Source organism: Tenrec ecaudatus, chromosome 10 (genome assembly GCF_050624435.1).
Source record: "Tenrec ecaudatus isolate mTenEca1 chromosome 10, mTenEca1.hap1, whole genome shotgun sequence".
NCBI classification, from domain to species: Eukaryota; Metazoa; Chordata; class Mammalia; order Afrosoricida; family Tenrecidae; genus Tenrec; species Tenrec ecaudatus.
In genome coordinates, this window is record NC_134539.1 from 96,356,373 (window position 1) to 96,370,169 (window position 13,797).

The following is a 13,797-nucleotide window of genomic DNA, read 5'->3' on the forward strand; positions in this document are numbered from 1 at the left end:
AAAAATTTGCAATGTTGTGTACTTAAGCATATAAAGTGTTTGGTGTGTTCTACAACTGTTTTCCAAACACCACACTGGTCTATGAATGAAGAAGGCAAACAAAGAAAAGATCTGCTTGAACCAGCAATTTAAGGCTTTGCACTGTGCAACTGATCCTGTCACTCTTTAGAAGAATAGACATGTTCTCTGGAAACCTGAATTCCACATTGGTGTTTTAGCGTCCCGACATTTACCGAACTGAACATTAGAAAATATATTTAGAGAGTTTTCCCTCAAAACCTAACAGTGTTTCAAGGACCTCAAGTGTAAACTACCCTGGGTTTGTTGATTTTTGCCTCATTCTTTAAGAGGGCACATCACCTTACATTAATTATATTCCTTCAAACTTAAACTTGTTTTCTTCCACCTATAGCTACTGACACATTATGGTATGAAATTGAGTATATTCATGGTCTCCAAAGTGAAAAATAGTCCAACAACCCAAACCTAATCAATAATAAAAAAATATACTATTAATCCTTTGTGTCTTTGGATTCCATCTAGTTTTAAATATAGACAATAGTTCAGGGAACAACAAGCCAAAAAATTCACAAAATTATTAAAAGCTTTATTTACGATTGGAATCATTCAACAACAACAACAACAAAAAAAAGCAAAAGCAAATGAGCCTGAAAAAGGAACGAAGCTGATGTCTAGAGTGTCCTCAGAACATTCAATACCTCAGTAGCTAAGCTGCCTTTGCACCTGGCTGGCATGACAACAGTGGCTCAACATACACAGCAGTTGCACTAACAGCAGCACAAATTATCCCCTGAACACTTGCCCAGAGCAAAGCAAGACGGCAAGGGGAGGGTCTAAACTCTGCCAAAGTAAGTGTATTTGAATACTGCATGGAATTGTTAACAGCCTGAACCTTTCCCCTCATTTTTGATAGGTGCAGATTGTGATGTAGTAACTGTCATTTAGCAAATGCAGAATGCATGACGAAGAAATCAGGTGGCCTTAAAAATCCAAACACGAATGATACTGATGAACGTTCTTGATAGCTCTTCTTTCGTGACTTTTCTTTGTCTAAGGGTGGCCCCGCATTACCGAGGTAAAGCAGCTAGCAGTGTTCCAAGTACTCGATCACTCGAGAGATGGATCTCTGGCCCGTGGTTCCAACAGCACACTGAGAGGGGAAATGACGGCGGTTAATACTTGAGAAACCAACGCTTTAACATTTCCTATGCCATGCCAAGCGCTACATACTCATCAAAGCACATTACGATTAAAGGTCTGGGTTTTAATACATGATCGATACATTTGGACATAAATAACAATTATTTTAAAGACAAAGAATTAAGAGAATCCTTTGTAGTTTCCACTCATTATGACTGTTATTTATATTTCTAGATCATTAATGTATTTTACTTAACTTTCAATTGCAATTAAAACTACTTACAGTAAGATTCATGAAGCTGAGGAATTTTTTGAGCATCTCTGTCATTATTGAAAAGTCCCCTTCTGGCAGATATTCTCGAACAGTGGTCACATTGATCTGAGCAAACAGAAAACATGAGTTTGCACCTTGCCCGTATTGGTTTTAAGAGTATATCCTGTTACAAACCTGCAAGGTCCTTGAACTCCAAACTAACATTGTTTCCCTTTCCACATTCATCATTGTGAATGTGTGAGGCGGGAGGGAAGGGAAAGGTAGGTGTGTGTGTGTGTGGGGTGTTCCTTGCTCTATCCCATTCACCATCAATAAAGGGAGGAGGGACGGGAACGTCAGCTAAGACTGTAAAGAAGCATCTGTAGGCATATGAGGTGGCTTCACAGAAAAGCAAAATGAAAGACTGGAATTTTTCCCACAAAATTTTGACGCCCCCTTGTAGACTCTCCCTTCTAAAACACTTTGGGCCTGAACTGGTTTTTAATATTTTGTCTTTTTAAAAAAATCATTCTATTGGGTGCGTGCTGCCTATCTCCTTTTTCAATGCCTGAAGAGATCACAGTATTTTTCCTTTTGTTGTTAAAGATTCAGGTAAACGATAAACTAGTCCAGCACAACAACATATAACCTGCCTAGAAAGCTTGTTCCATTATTATTTTGAAAAAGTTACACATCTGCGAGAGTAAAAGGAACAGCTCTTCTCAAAAGACTCATCTATTCTACAATTGTTGGTGGAAGCAGAGAATGACAGACTGCTTGAGTCCTCCTACCCACTTCTGAAATGCTAAGAGAAGTAAAATAAATGGGATACAGCTATAGCTCCTGAGAGAAGCTCAACACAATCTTGCTAAAGTAGCCATGTGCTAAGGTATAATTTATCAATCACCTATATTCAAACTAAGCCTCCCACCGAAAGTCACCACTGACCCAAAGTATAAAACTACCAAGTAAAAAAATCTTGCTGTTATTTCTTAGAAATTATATGTATGGCAAATAAGATATATGAAAGCATCAGCAATGTCAGATACCGAGTTAAAGAAAAGCTGGATTTTAAAATGTCATCTTCTAAGAGTTTCTGAGAAAGGAGCACCGCAGCGCAGAAGAAGAATTGGTTATGGTGTCTGTAGACCAGCAGTGGTTCCAACCTTCCTAGTGCTGCACCCTTTCATAGTTCCTCATGTGACCCTCTGCCCAACCATAACATTATTTTCATTGCTACTTCATAACTGTAATTTTGCTACTGTGATGAATCGGGCGACCCTGTGAAAGGGTCCTTTTTTACCTCCACAGAGGTCATGACCCCCAGGTTGAGAACCGCTGGTATAGACTGCCCTTGACAAGCCCAGGTTTAGAAAAGAATTAAACTGCTACATTCTAGGTTTGGGATGAGAGTACTTCATTAGCCCCAATCAAATAGCAATCCATTAACACTACAGAATGAAACATAGTGAGAGGAGGTCATTCAATGTCTTGTAAACATAGAGAACCCGGCAGAAAAACAAAAAGGCGTGTAGACGAAAACTGAAGATATAACGGGGCAGAGATGAACAGAAACAGAACCACCAGAATCAGAATGTGGCGGTACTGTGAAGTATGTAACTGTGTCTGTCACTGAACCAATGGTGTAGAAATAGCTGAATAGGGCGCCTACTGTTGCAACTGCTCTGCAGGGTCTTGTAGCGAAGCATGGACTCACCACCCAAACAGCAGGCACAGTTCCTTTGGAAAGGAAGGAAAAGGACCTGGGGCGGCAGGTCCTGAAGACTCCAGTGAGTTGCTGCTGCATGAACTCTGTATAGGGGGCTTTCATCAGGTGTGGGGTACTTGCCCTGTCGGTGTCCCGGTTACAAACAAACCACTGGCTCTGGTCCCATTTCTCAGGTGTAATCATCAATCTGGCCGTGTTCTCCCCTCAGCTGGGTCTTGTAGAGTCATGGACAAGGAAGGAAGCATGCGAAGGGTCTTTGGTTTGTTGGCTTGGAGGTTAGAACCAGCATAGGGGCATGCTGCCCACGGGCCTGAGATTTGAATTGCCCTGGCTGTTGGGAGCTCCCTTCATAGACATCCTGATGCTCTGAATGCTCTCACAAGACCTCTCTGTCCTCACAATCGCCCTCCCTTTCACTACTGCAATAAAGCATTACTGTTTTAAAAAGATGTGAAAAAGCACGAGCCCCCGTTTGGGAAATTAAAGTATCCTAGGCCTATCAGGAATACAAGGTTTGGAAATTCGAAGCAGTCTTAACTCTGGGGCCGTGTAATTTAAAAAAAAAATTTTTTTTTTAAGTCATTGCTTCCCTAAATGAGCAGCAATTTACAGGAAAGTTATTTGATCAGAATTGATTTTACAGTGGCAATGAGAAAGAATCCAGGAAGAGAGAACCAGAGAGCAGAAAAAGCTGGGAGACTGACTTTGTAGTGCATCAGGTGCACAGTGGTAAGAACTAGTGGTGGACAATGGAAAGAGACTGGATAGACTCATCACTGCCTCTGCGCCCTACGCAACACATTGCAGCATCAATCAGAAACAACCACCTGCTTTCTTAAAACCAATTTCCTTTAAATCTGGAAATATCAGCTTGCTTTTTTTTTTGGCGGTGGGGGGGGGGCTTGTTTGTTAATCATAATCCTTCAGACAATGAAGATAATTTAGGCCCAATTTCTTAATATCCCCTACAATTTATGAACCTTCTAATCTTTTCAGACACAGCAATAAAAACACATCTACATGGGAAGATTGCCCAAGCTGCATCACTTGTGGTCACAATACAAGTCAATTTCAATAAATATGACTTAGACACATGGCTGCCATTAGGGTAAAGGAAAAACAGAATATCCCACATTCTTTCAGTTTCATCGTGATGCACACAGCTATTTGAGACCTTTCCCTCTTTCCCTCTGTTTCCGCCCTCATCATTTGTCATTCACGTGTTATCACGGGCAAAGAAGGAAAGGGCTATTATGCTACTAGAGAGTGAGATGAAGAGCTTGCAGGACCTCCTGTGGCAATGATAATTTCAGTCTTGAAACTGCTAGCCATAGTGCCAGGAAAGGCCACGATGAACAAGAGAAAGACCTAGAAAAATGAGAACGACTCTGGGGATTAGATGTAGAAAACAACAACACAGACAACAAAAAAAGCACACGTGTGTGGATGAACCTACTTACAAGTAATAAGCACTGTAACACCTCTTACTAAATTCTTCCTGTTAGCCTTACACTCCTTTCATGCAACCCTCCTATTAGAGCTAACCCTCACGCTTTCTTAGCGGCTCCATAATGTCTAATGAATGATTAGGCATTAGGATGCTAGATGAAACCTCAGTGGTTTTAACCCAACAAGTGGTCCAGCAGGAGAAAAGGCCTGGCGATCTGTTCCTGTAAGGATTTCAGCCCAGGAAACTCTATGGGGGCAGTTTTACAGGGGGACTATTATGTTAGAATCAACTCGACAGCATACAAAATCATTCTTTCTTGCTTTGTGAATATTAATTTTTAAACCTCCCTTACGAGGACTTGAAGCATTTGTTGAGGAAGATCAAGGACTGTGGCCTTCAGTGTGGATGACAAGTCCACGTAAAGACCACCATCGTTACAGGAGGACCAATAGATAACAGCATGATAAACGAAGAAAAGGTTGAAGTTGTCAAGGATTTTGTTTTGCTTGACTCCACAATCAATGCTCATGGATATAGCAGTCAAAGATCAAAAGACATACTCCACTAGGAAAATCTGCTGCAGAAGACCTCTTTAGAGTACTGAAAAGCAAGGATGCTTCTCTGAGGACTAAGGGTGCACTCCACCCAAGCCATGTTGGACACTGAGTAACAAGACTTAAGAAGAATCAGTGCAGCATATGGATTGTAGCGCCATAGAAAAAGACCCGAAGTACCATGGACTGCTTAAAGGAAAAACCAATGTGTCTTGGAAGAAGTATGGTCAGAACACTCCTGAGAGGCAAGGATGGCAAGACTTCGACTTAAACATTTTGGCCACGTTCTCAAGAGAAGCCCGTCCCTGAAGATGGACACCATGTTTGGTAAAGAAGAAGGGCATTAATAAAGAAGGCAGCCCTTGAGGAGATGGATTGCCACAGTGGCTGCAACAATGTGCTCATGCAGGGCAACAACTGTGCGGATGGCGCAGGACTGGGCAGTGTTTCATTCTGTTGTGCGTAAGGTCAGTATGGGGGGGAGCTGACAGCACGGCACATACCACCACCACCCATTTGAAAGGCAACACACAAAATTACCCTCTTCATATACTAATCAGACTCATATTTCTGTTACTCGAATAGAAAAACAATCCCAATGATCATAACCTTCTAATGCTGTGCTAGGTCAAACTGCTTTGGATTTGCACATTTAAGTACAAAATGATCTCACCCACAAAGAGTCATTGTTTTTCTAGCCAGTGGTTGGTTCAGGCAAAAGCATATAGCCTAAGGCTAGCCAATGAGACCACCTCTTACAGGGGAAGGTTCTAAAAAAGTTGTTATTATATAAATCATTTTCTTAGGGGCTCATACAACTCTTATCACAATCCATACACTTGATCTTAGTCAAAAGGCCGAGAAGCGATCACAACCCATACAGACATCCATTGCGTAAAGCACATTTGTACATTCACTGCCTTCATCATTCTCAAAGCATTTGCTCTCTACTTACTGGCTATCAGTTTCTCATTTCCCCCCTCCCTCCCTGCGACCCCCTCCCTCATGAACCCTTGATAGTTTATAAATTATTTTGTCATATCTTGCACTAGTACAAAACACACAGCAACAGTCAGCACGGGACATTGGAGAGAGCTAATAAAGGACAAAACAACATGAAGAAAACTGTAAAGTTTAAAGATGGGCATTATCCAAACTTGATGACATAACTGAAACAATGAATTAAGTCATACAAGACGTTTCTAAGCGCGGCTATGCTTTCTAAGTTGATGCGTCCTCAAGTCCAGCAATTTAGGAACGGAGCGCTTCCATGCGGGCCAAACACACTTATTTTGAAATGCACCTTAGCAGAGTTCAACGATCGGATGAAAGTTTTGAATGCCATAAGGCTTACCATGATTTCAAATTTAATTTTACATATGTAAATATTTCTCCCTCTCAACATTAGAAGTTCTCTGATACTCTTAATTTTCACAATAGTAATTTTATATTACCAACAGCCCAATTCTGAAAAGTACATTCAGTTCTATATAGTAAAAATCAATTCATCTCAGTCCAAGTCTTATTTAATTAGTAAATCCTCCACTGGAGGTGTTTTGTGTGTTGAAAAATAAAGCTAAGTAATTTAAAAGAAGCTATTAAAATTTTGCATTTTTCTTGCTCATTTTTTCATCATGAATAAAAAAGACTTTTAAAAAGTTAAACAATATAGCAAGTCAAGTCTTTCTGAAACATCATAAATAGGGAAAAGTGTGAATATTCATTGAATGATTTACTTACCGGACTCTCCTGGCAGAGACAACCAAGAAGCAGTGCTGTGTATGAGGCCACGATGCAATCTTCCATGTGTTTGCCAGCATGCTGAAGGGCTACAAACATTTACATAATTATAATAGTAATTCCAAAAAATAAAAATCCCCATAATCAATTTTTTTTTGTATTTTCTTTAGAATTGCCAGACATCAACCAACAGCACTGGAACATTTGGAAAAGCACATGTAAAATGGCCACCTAATACAAATTAATAAAAAGTAACCAAAAAAATCGACCTACATTGAAGAGCTAAACTTTCAAATTTCTTAGATGACAAAGAAATAAATCTTTATGATGCTGGGTTAGGCATTAGTTTCTTATATAGCTATAACAGCATATATGACAAAAGAAAAAATACTTATAAGTTATATTTGGTCAAAATAAAAATCCTGTATGCTTCAAAAGACACCATCAGACTCTCAGAGTTTCAAATCATGTGAGTGATATGGGACTGGTATTGAGTATATATAAAGACAACACAACAACAAAAAAAGATAATTTCCTTTGTAATCTAAAATAGGAAAACAATTTTGAAGAACATTTCCCTAAAGAGATACAAAAATTGATTAAGCATTTGAAAAAATACTCAGCCTTAGTAGCCATGAAATCACAATGTATACCTACTAGGATGATGAAAACAAAAATAAACTTAAAGGGAAAAATTATAACATGTCTTACTAATAACATTGAGAAATTGAAATCTCTCATTATACTGCTGCTGGAACGGCAACATTCTGTAGCCACTGTGGAAAATAGTTTGGTAGTCCCTCAAAAGAAGTTAACAGTAGACTACCCATGTAACCTAGCAATTTCACTCCTACCTAGATATTCAAGAGAAATGAAAACATGTCCACAGCAGATTTATAATAACCCAAAGAGCAAATGTCCATTAATGAATAAACAAAATTAAGTACTGATATATCTGTAACTTGGGCTAATTAATTATGAAAATACTGTGCCAAGAAGCCCATCCCCAAAGACCACTAGAGTCATGAATTGTCTAGATATGTCAGTACTTCCACTGGAAGTCACTCTCTCCCCGGGAATTCTTCCTTTAACGGGGTGAACTTTACCATAGAGGTTCACTGTATCTCAAAAGTTTTTTTTTAAAGACTAATAAACAACCAAAAAATATCATTACAACAAAGGAAACATAAAAACTTAGAAACTGAGAAAATGGAAGAGACTTCTTAGAAACTATCACAAGAAGTAACATTAGACAAGTCAACATAAATTGAAAAAGCACATACAATTAACCAACCAACACTGCTGAGGATCAGTTCCTAGCTGTGTAAAGCTGAATTGTTTAAAAGACTCTTAATTTTAGTTCAATTAATTTTCAAATGACTACAGAAGTTGGCTTAATCATGAACTTTGGCGGTTTTGGTGCAATAAATACTATTTTTGGTCAGTAAAAGACTAGGGTATTCCTTGTCAGTGCCTGCTATTTACCATTTGAAAAACGATTCCTGTAATTAATAATAATATAGGGTCAAAGAGACTGATATAGAACTCTCATATTTCTAAAATAAAAAAAGAGCCACATTGGTAAACTGCTTCTCTTTATCCACAAGTGGAAGAAAGACTCAGGAAGGCATGTTGTTTGATAAGACTAGGGGTCTGGTTCTAAACCTACCCAATACTGGGAAGTTATAATCCTTCATACTGTCCTTGGCACTTGTGACAGTTCATGTGTTACCAACTTGACTAGTGGTATGGTAGACTTTATGTTATCATCCTGTTTTGTGATCTGATGATTCAGAAAACAAGATTTTGGGATTAAAGATGTTTTGGCTGATATATTTTCCATGTTGCAAGGATATGAATCTTGGTGGCCCACTGTGGAGAATTATGGATTTAATTGTGATTCCCAAAATATGTGAAGTAAATCCTAACTCTTTTATCTATGGGGTTTCTTTGCTAAATCACACATGATTAGCATAGGGTGTATCTTGAATCAATCTATTTTGAGATATAAAAGAGATTAAACAAGTGAGAGAAGCAGAGACATGGTAGACATAAGCTACATGAAGAACATCCTCTAAGCTTAGAGAGTCAATAGAGAAAGATATTGGAAATACCTGAATTCAGAATTCTAGTTTCTGTGAGAAAATTCATTGTGGAAGCCAAAAAAGGGGCAGAGAGAGAGAGAGAGAGAGAGAGAGAGAGAGAGAGAGAGAGAGAGAGAGAGAGAGAGAGAGAGAGAGAGAAACAGGAGCAGACAAAAGGGAGAAAGGAGGGAGGGGCATGGCTGGCTTAGCCATACTATTCCAAAACCAGCATGCCCCCCCCCCCCCCCCCCCCCGTTACTTCCTACTTCCAGGCTGCTATGGCGTCAGCAACAAACTAAAGATTACTGATGTGAAAAAAACTTGCCTGGATTAACAGGAGGGTAGATTATAAAACAGCAACAAAATGATCATGCAAATACATAATTGTGGAAAGGGAATATCCAGCCATTATTCTCAATTACTATACACCATTTAAAGTAAGCATACCTTTATTGAGGTCAAGTTCTTCATCCTCCTCCTCCTTCTTTTGTTTCTCCTCTGTACCATCTGTCTTTTCAGTTGACACCCACTGTATTTCTCCACTTGTTTCTTGCCATTCTCCACTCTTATCATGCTGAGTGGTGGGAGCATCTTTGATCAATTCATCTGTTTTACTTTCTGCCAGCTGGGCGGCTCGCTCCCGCTCAAGGAATAGCTAATGAAAATTAGTTTATAAATTTTATTTAAAATAGAAGCTTTTGATTATTAAAAAGATAGACCAATCAACATAAAAGTGTAAGTAAACAAATAGAAGGCTCTACCCCCAGGAGACCTATCGACCGGTAAAAAGTTGGGTGCATACCACTGAGGGTTGAAACAAACATTCTGCTGGGATGCGAACAAAGTAAGTACATTTACTCACAACGGAGGTTATTCTATTCTTTTTTTTTTAACCTGAGGCATGTCGCTAACCTGGTGACTGGCTGTGCCACGAGACGCACAGCCAGTGAATACGGTCAGCACTTACTCTCCGAGGGCTCTAGCACACCAAGGCAATAACCAGTGCCCAAGCGTGACTCTAGCCTCGACGGTTATTATATTCTTAACAATTAAAAGTCTGAATCCCAAGTCTCCCTTCTGTTTCCAAGGGATGTGGAAAATTGAGCAAATCCTTTGTTGGAGACATCAGAGGCCATAACATGATGGTAATTTCTCTTAATTAAGATTAAAATGGGCAGAAAATTGAAATCCAAAAGGTAAACTACATCTTAAAATAAAAAGCCTAAGCAGACTGAAAGAAAAGGCACCTAATAAAATGAAACTATCCAAGGAAAAGTAACATGACTTACTCAGAAGAAAGGTCAAGTAAGGTTAACTAACAGCAAAAAGCAAAGGGTCAAGAGAAAAATACGAAACAGTCTCAACAAATGTTATTAAAAGAGAAAACTCAGAGTCTGAAAGGGAAGTCGTGGAATTCTGCTGCCTCTGCTTTCTTTTCCGTGCCTTGCTACGATGCCCATGTGGTCTGAGATGCCACTGAATCTGTTTCAATTCCTACTGACCCTACATACAAAGACATAAAACACTGGCTGGACCAGAGCAGTCCTCAATTGCTGCTGTCAATGTGACCAGCCGTCTTATTGAGGGTCTCTCCTTTGCTGAGTTTCTACCAAGCATGTTGTCTTTCTCCAAGGATGGTCCCACTTAACATGCCCAAAGTAGGCGAGACCAAATCTGACCATCATCATTTCCAAGGCCCATTCCAGCTGTACTTCTCCCAAGATATTTGATTTGTTTTTCTGGCAGTCCAGGGAATATCAATATTCCTTGCCAATGCCGTAATTCAAATCCAACAAGTCTTCTCTGGGTTTCCTTATTCACTGAAAATGCCATGGCTTGGTCCAGGTGTACCAGTCCTCAAAGTACTATCTTTGTTTGTTAACACTTTATTTAAATAAGTCTGCTTCACCACCTTTGCCCAATGCAATGTGTTGTTTACTGGCTGCCGCGGCCGTTAGCGCGGCAATCACAGATCCAAGTAAAATGAACACATAGGTGTGCCTTGAGTCAACCTAAATATATTCACTACTGTAATTTAACAGAACATCCATGTCACCAAAGAAAACTGACTTGATAATCAACCTGCCAAGCCGATATCAAAGTAGAACAGTGTATAAACTTCAAGTAAAGAATATACAGGAGGTACCAATAAGCCCGGGATTTGTGCTGGGTGAGCCAGCGCTTTCGTAGTATGTGTTTTTCCATGTGAGGGGCCTAATTGAGCAACTCACTCTGGGTTAGTGCACCCAGTGGAGTCACCTGGAAGATTCTCTCTGGTCACAATGAATGTTTTTCACAAAAGTAGTTTCACTGGAACGTTGTTTATCGTGATGGCCGATTTACGAGAACAGTGTGCAGCTGTGAAATTTTGTTTCCGGCTTGGGAAAAAAGCTGCAGAAACTGTTGTGATGGCTTACAAAGGCAGCACTATGGGTAAAACTCAAGTGTACAAGTGGTTTGTTAAAATAAGGTGACACGTTGATTGATGACAAATCTCGTTCTGGAAGTCCATCAACTTCCTGAACAGAGGAACAAGTGTAGGTCAGTCTAACAGGTCAGACAGTTAATTAAGCTTTCTATTTAGAGCAGCAGTTCACAAGCTGTGGGTTTCGACACTTCTGAAGGTCAAACCACCCTTTCACAGGGGTCGCCCAATTCTTAACAGTAGCAAAATCAGTTATGAAGTAGTGACGAAAATAATTCTAATGTGGAGGCGTGTGTGTCACCACAACATGAGGAACTGTATTAATGTGTCGTGGCATTAGGAAGGATGAGAACCACTAATTTAGAGGTTCGGAAATGATAGTACAACAGTGTGTGACCAAAAAAGGCCTGATTTGTGGCAGCAGGGGCCAACACAACAATGCACCTGCTCACACAGCCATCACAGCTGTGCCTGTTTTGGGCACAAAGCAGCATGCCTCTCCTGAGCCACGCCCATGACTCCCCTGATTTCCCTCCATGTGACTTCTCTTTGTTTCCACAAATGCAGAGACGTGAAAGGTCAGTGATTTGATGATGCGGAAGAGGTGAACAAAAAAAAAAAACGAGGTGCTGTCAGCAATACAGATGGGTTTGAGAAATGTATCCAAGAATGGAGTCACAGATTTGACAAATGTGTTAAGTGTAATGGAGAGTACTTTGAAGGTAAAAGGTTAGTTTGTAAAATATTTTAAATATACAGCTTCGGGGGAAAAAATATCCTGTTTTTCTTTTGGGTACACCCTCACACAATTGCCTTTTAGAAAGTAAACTTAAAGCTTCATTATAAAGAACGTGATTCTCAAACTGGTTCCAGTCCCCAAGGCCCATTGAGGAGAGGGGTTAACATTATATTTGTATTAAAACTAAAATCTACAACCTATAGTCAACATCATTTTCAACACCTTACAGGCCCAAGGGTTAGGGAGAGCAGCCTCCTAGAATTTTCTTGCCTCTGAATTTTTCAAACAGATCACTACGCCTTCCCCTATGGCACACTTCATGGATCAGAACTACCGATCTTTAAGCTACAGAACACAAAATGTGTGTGCATTCCAATGACCAAAACTCTGGGGGGAGTGGGGGTAGGGTTATTTGACTTTCTTCATTCTGAGTGTAACATGGAGTGTTTATCTATTACTATGTTTTAAAGTCTTTCTTACCATATACACTAGAGTATATGCCGACCTGAATATCAGCTGAGGCACCCAATTTTAACACAAAACTACATTAAAAATGTACTGAAAAGCTTGGCTTATACTCGAGTATATATGGTCGTTTTAAAGTCCAACAGTAAATATCAATAAAGCACACAAAAACTAGCGTCCTTCAGGGTACCTGTGGTTAAGTGTTATTTCTTTTTTTTTTAAAAACGTTTTATTAGGGGTTCATACAACTCTTATCGCAATCCATACATATACATACATCAAGCACATCTGTACATTCTTTGCCCTAATCATTTTCTTTTCCCTTTTTACATTTTATTAGGGACTCATACAACTCTTATCACAATCCATACATATACATACATCAATTGTATAAAGCACATCTGCACATTCCCCGCCCCAATCATTCTCAAAGCATTTGCTCTCCACTTATAAGTGTTGTTTCTTAATGTGATTCTCTTATCCATGTCTCTGAAACTCCCACCAAACAATGGGGTGGAACTATGCAAACAGGGTGTGTGTAGCATAATAGGGGGTATTGATTGGTTTAGGTTTACAAGAACAGAATCTCATGGGAGATTTCAAATCATCAACATTTCAGCCGACAGCCAAGCGTAACCACTGTATAACCAAGGCTCCGTATTAGTACCTTTACGATATATGCCACCATTAGGGGAAGTCAGGTTAAAGGTACATGGGACTCTGTATTGTTCGTGAGTCAAGCATTTCAAAATAAAAAGTCCAGAAATAACAAACACACAAGAAAGGAATGCCTCTCTTTAGCAGAAAAAAAGAAATGTCAATTAGCCAAATAAAAAAATTTAAGGTATGCATTTCTAAATGGTAACTGAAAAACAAAATAGTCTAGTATTACCATTACTCTTACTTTCTAATTACTATTATTGACAAATACTTTCTCATTGGTTTCACATATAATTTCATTGTTAAGTAAGTAAAGTCTAAAATTTCAGGGTCCTTTATGACTATACTGAATCCAGGGGGAAGCCTTCCTATCCACATTCAACTCTCAATTATACATAATGGAGAATAATGAACAGTATGGCTTTGACTCCACCCAGGATATCCCATGTTCAGTTATTCTGTCACTATCCAAACCGGCTGTGGAATGGTTAGCAAAAGATTTCTAGTTTTTCTGAGATCTATAATCCTGGAGAGGAG

The 13,797-nt window shown here is 39.4% G+C and overlaps 1 protein-coding gene and 1 non-coding gene across 4 annotated transcripts in view; both read right to left on the reverse strand.

Annotated features, from left to right (window-relative positions):
• Window positions 1-586: 586 nt before the first annotated feature.
• Window positions 587-13,797, reverse strand: part of WAPL (WAPL cohesin release factor) — an 80,894-nt gene continuing 67,683 nt past the window's right edge. For all 3 annotated transcript variants that reach the window (XM_075560999.1, XM_075561000.1, XM_075560998.1), the window contains exons 16-19: window positions 9,419-9,626; window positions 6,888-6,976; window positions 1,445-1,540; window positions 587-1,171 (exon numbers count right to left, since the gene is read on the reverse strand). In XM_075560999.1, the coding sequence (XP_075417114.1) occupies window positions 1,106-1,171; window positions 1,445-1,540; window positions 6,888-6,976; window positions 9,419-9,626 (459 nt within the window). In that variant the 3' untranslated portion in view covers window positions 587-1,105. The remainder of the gene's footprint in view (window positions 1,172-1,444; window positions 1,541-6,887; window positions 6,977-9,418; window positions 9,627-13,797) is intronic.
• On the reverse strand, window positions 9,871-10,000 carry LOC142460525 (small nucleolar RNA SNORA3/SNORA45 family). Its single transcript, XR_012786714.1, has one exon. It is a non-coding gene; the product is annotated as a small nucleolar RNA SNORA3/SNORA45 family (small nucleolar RNA).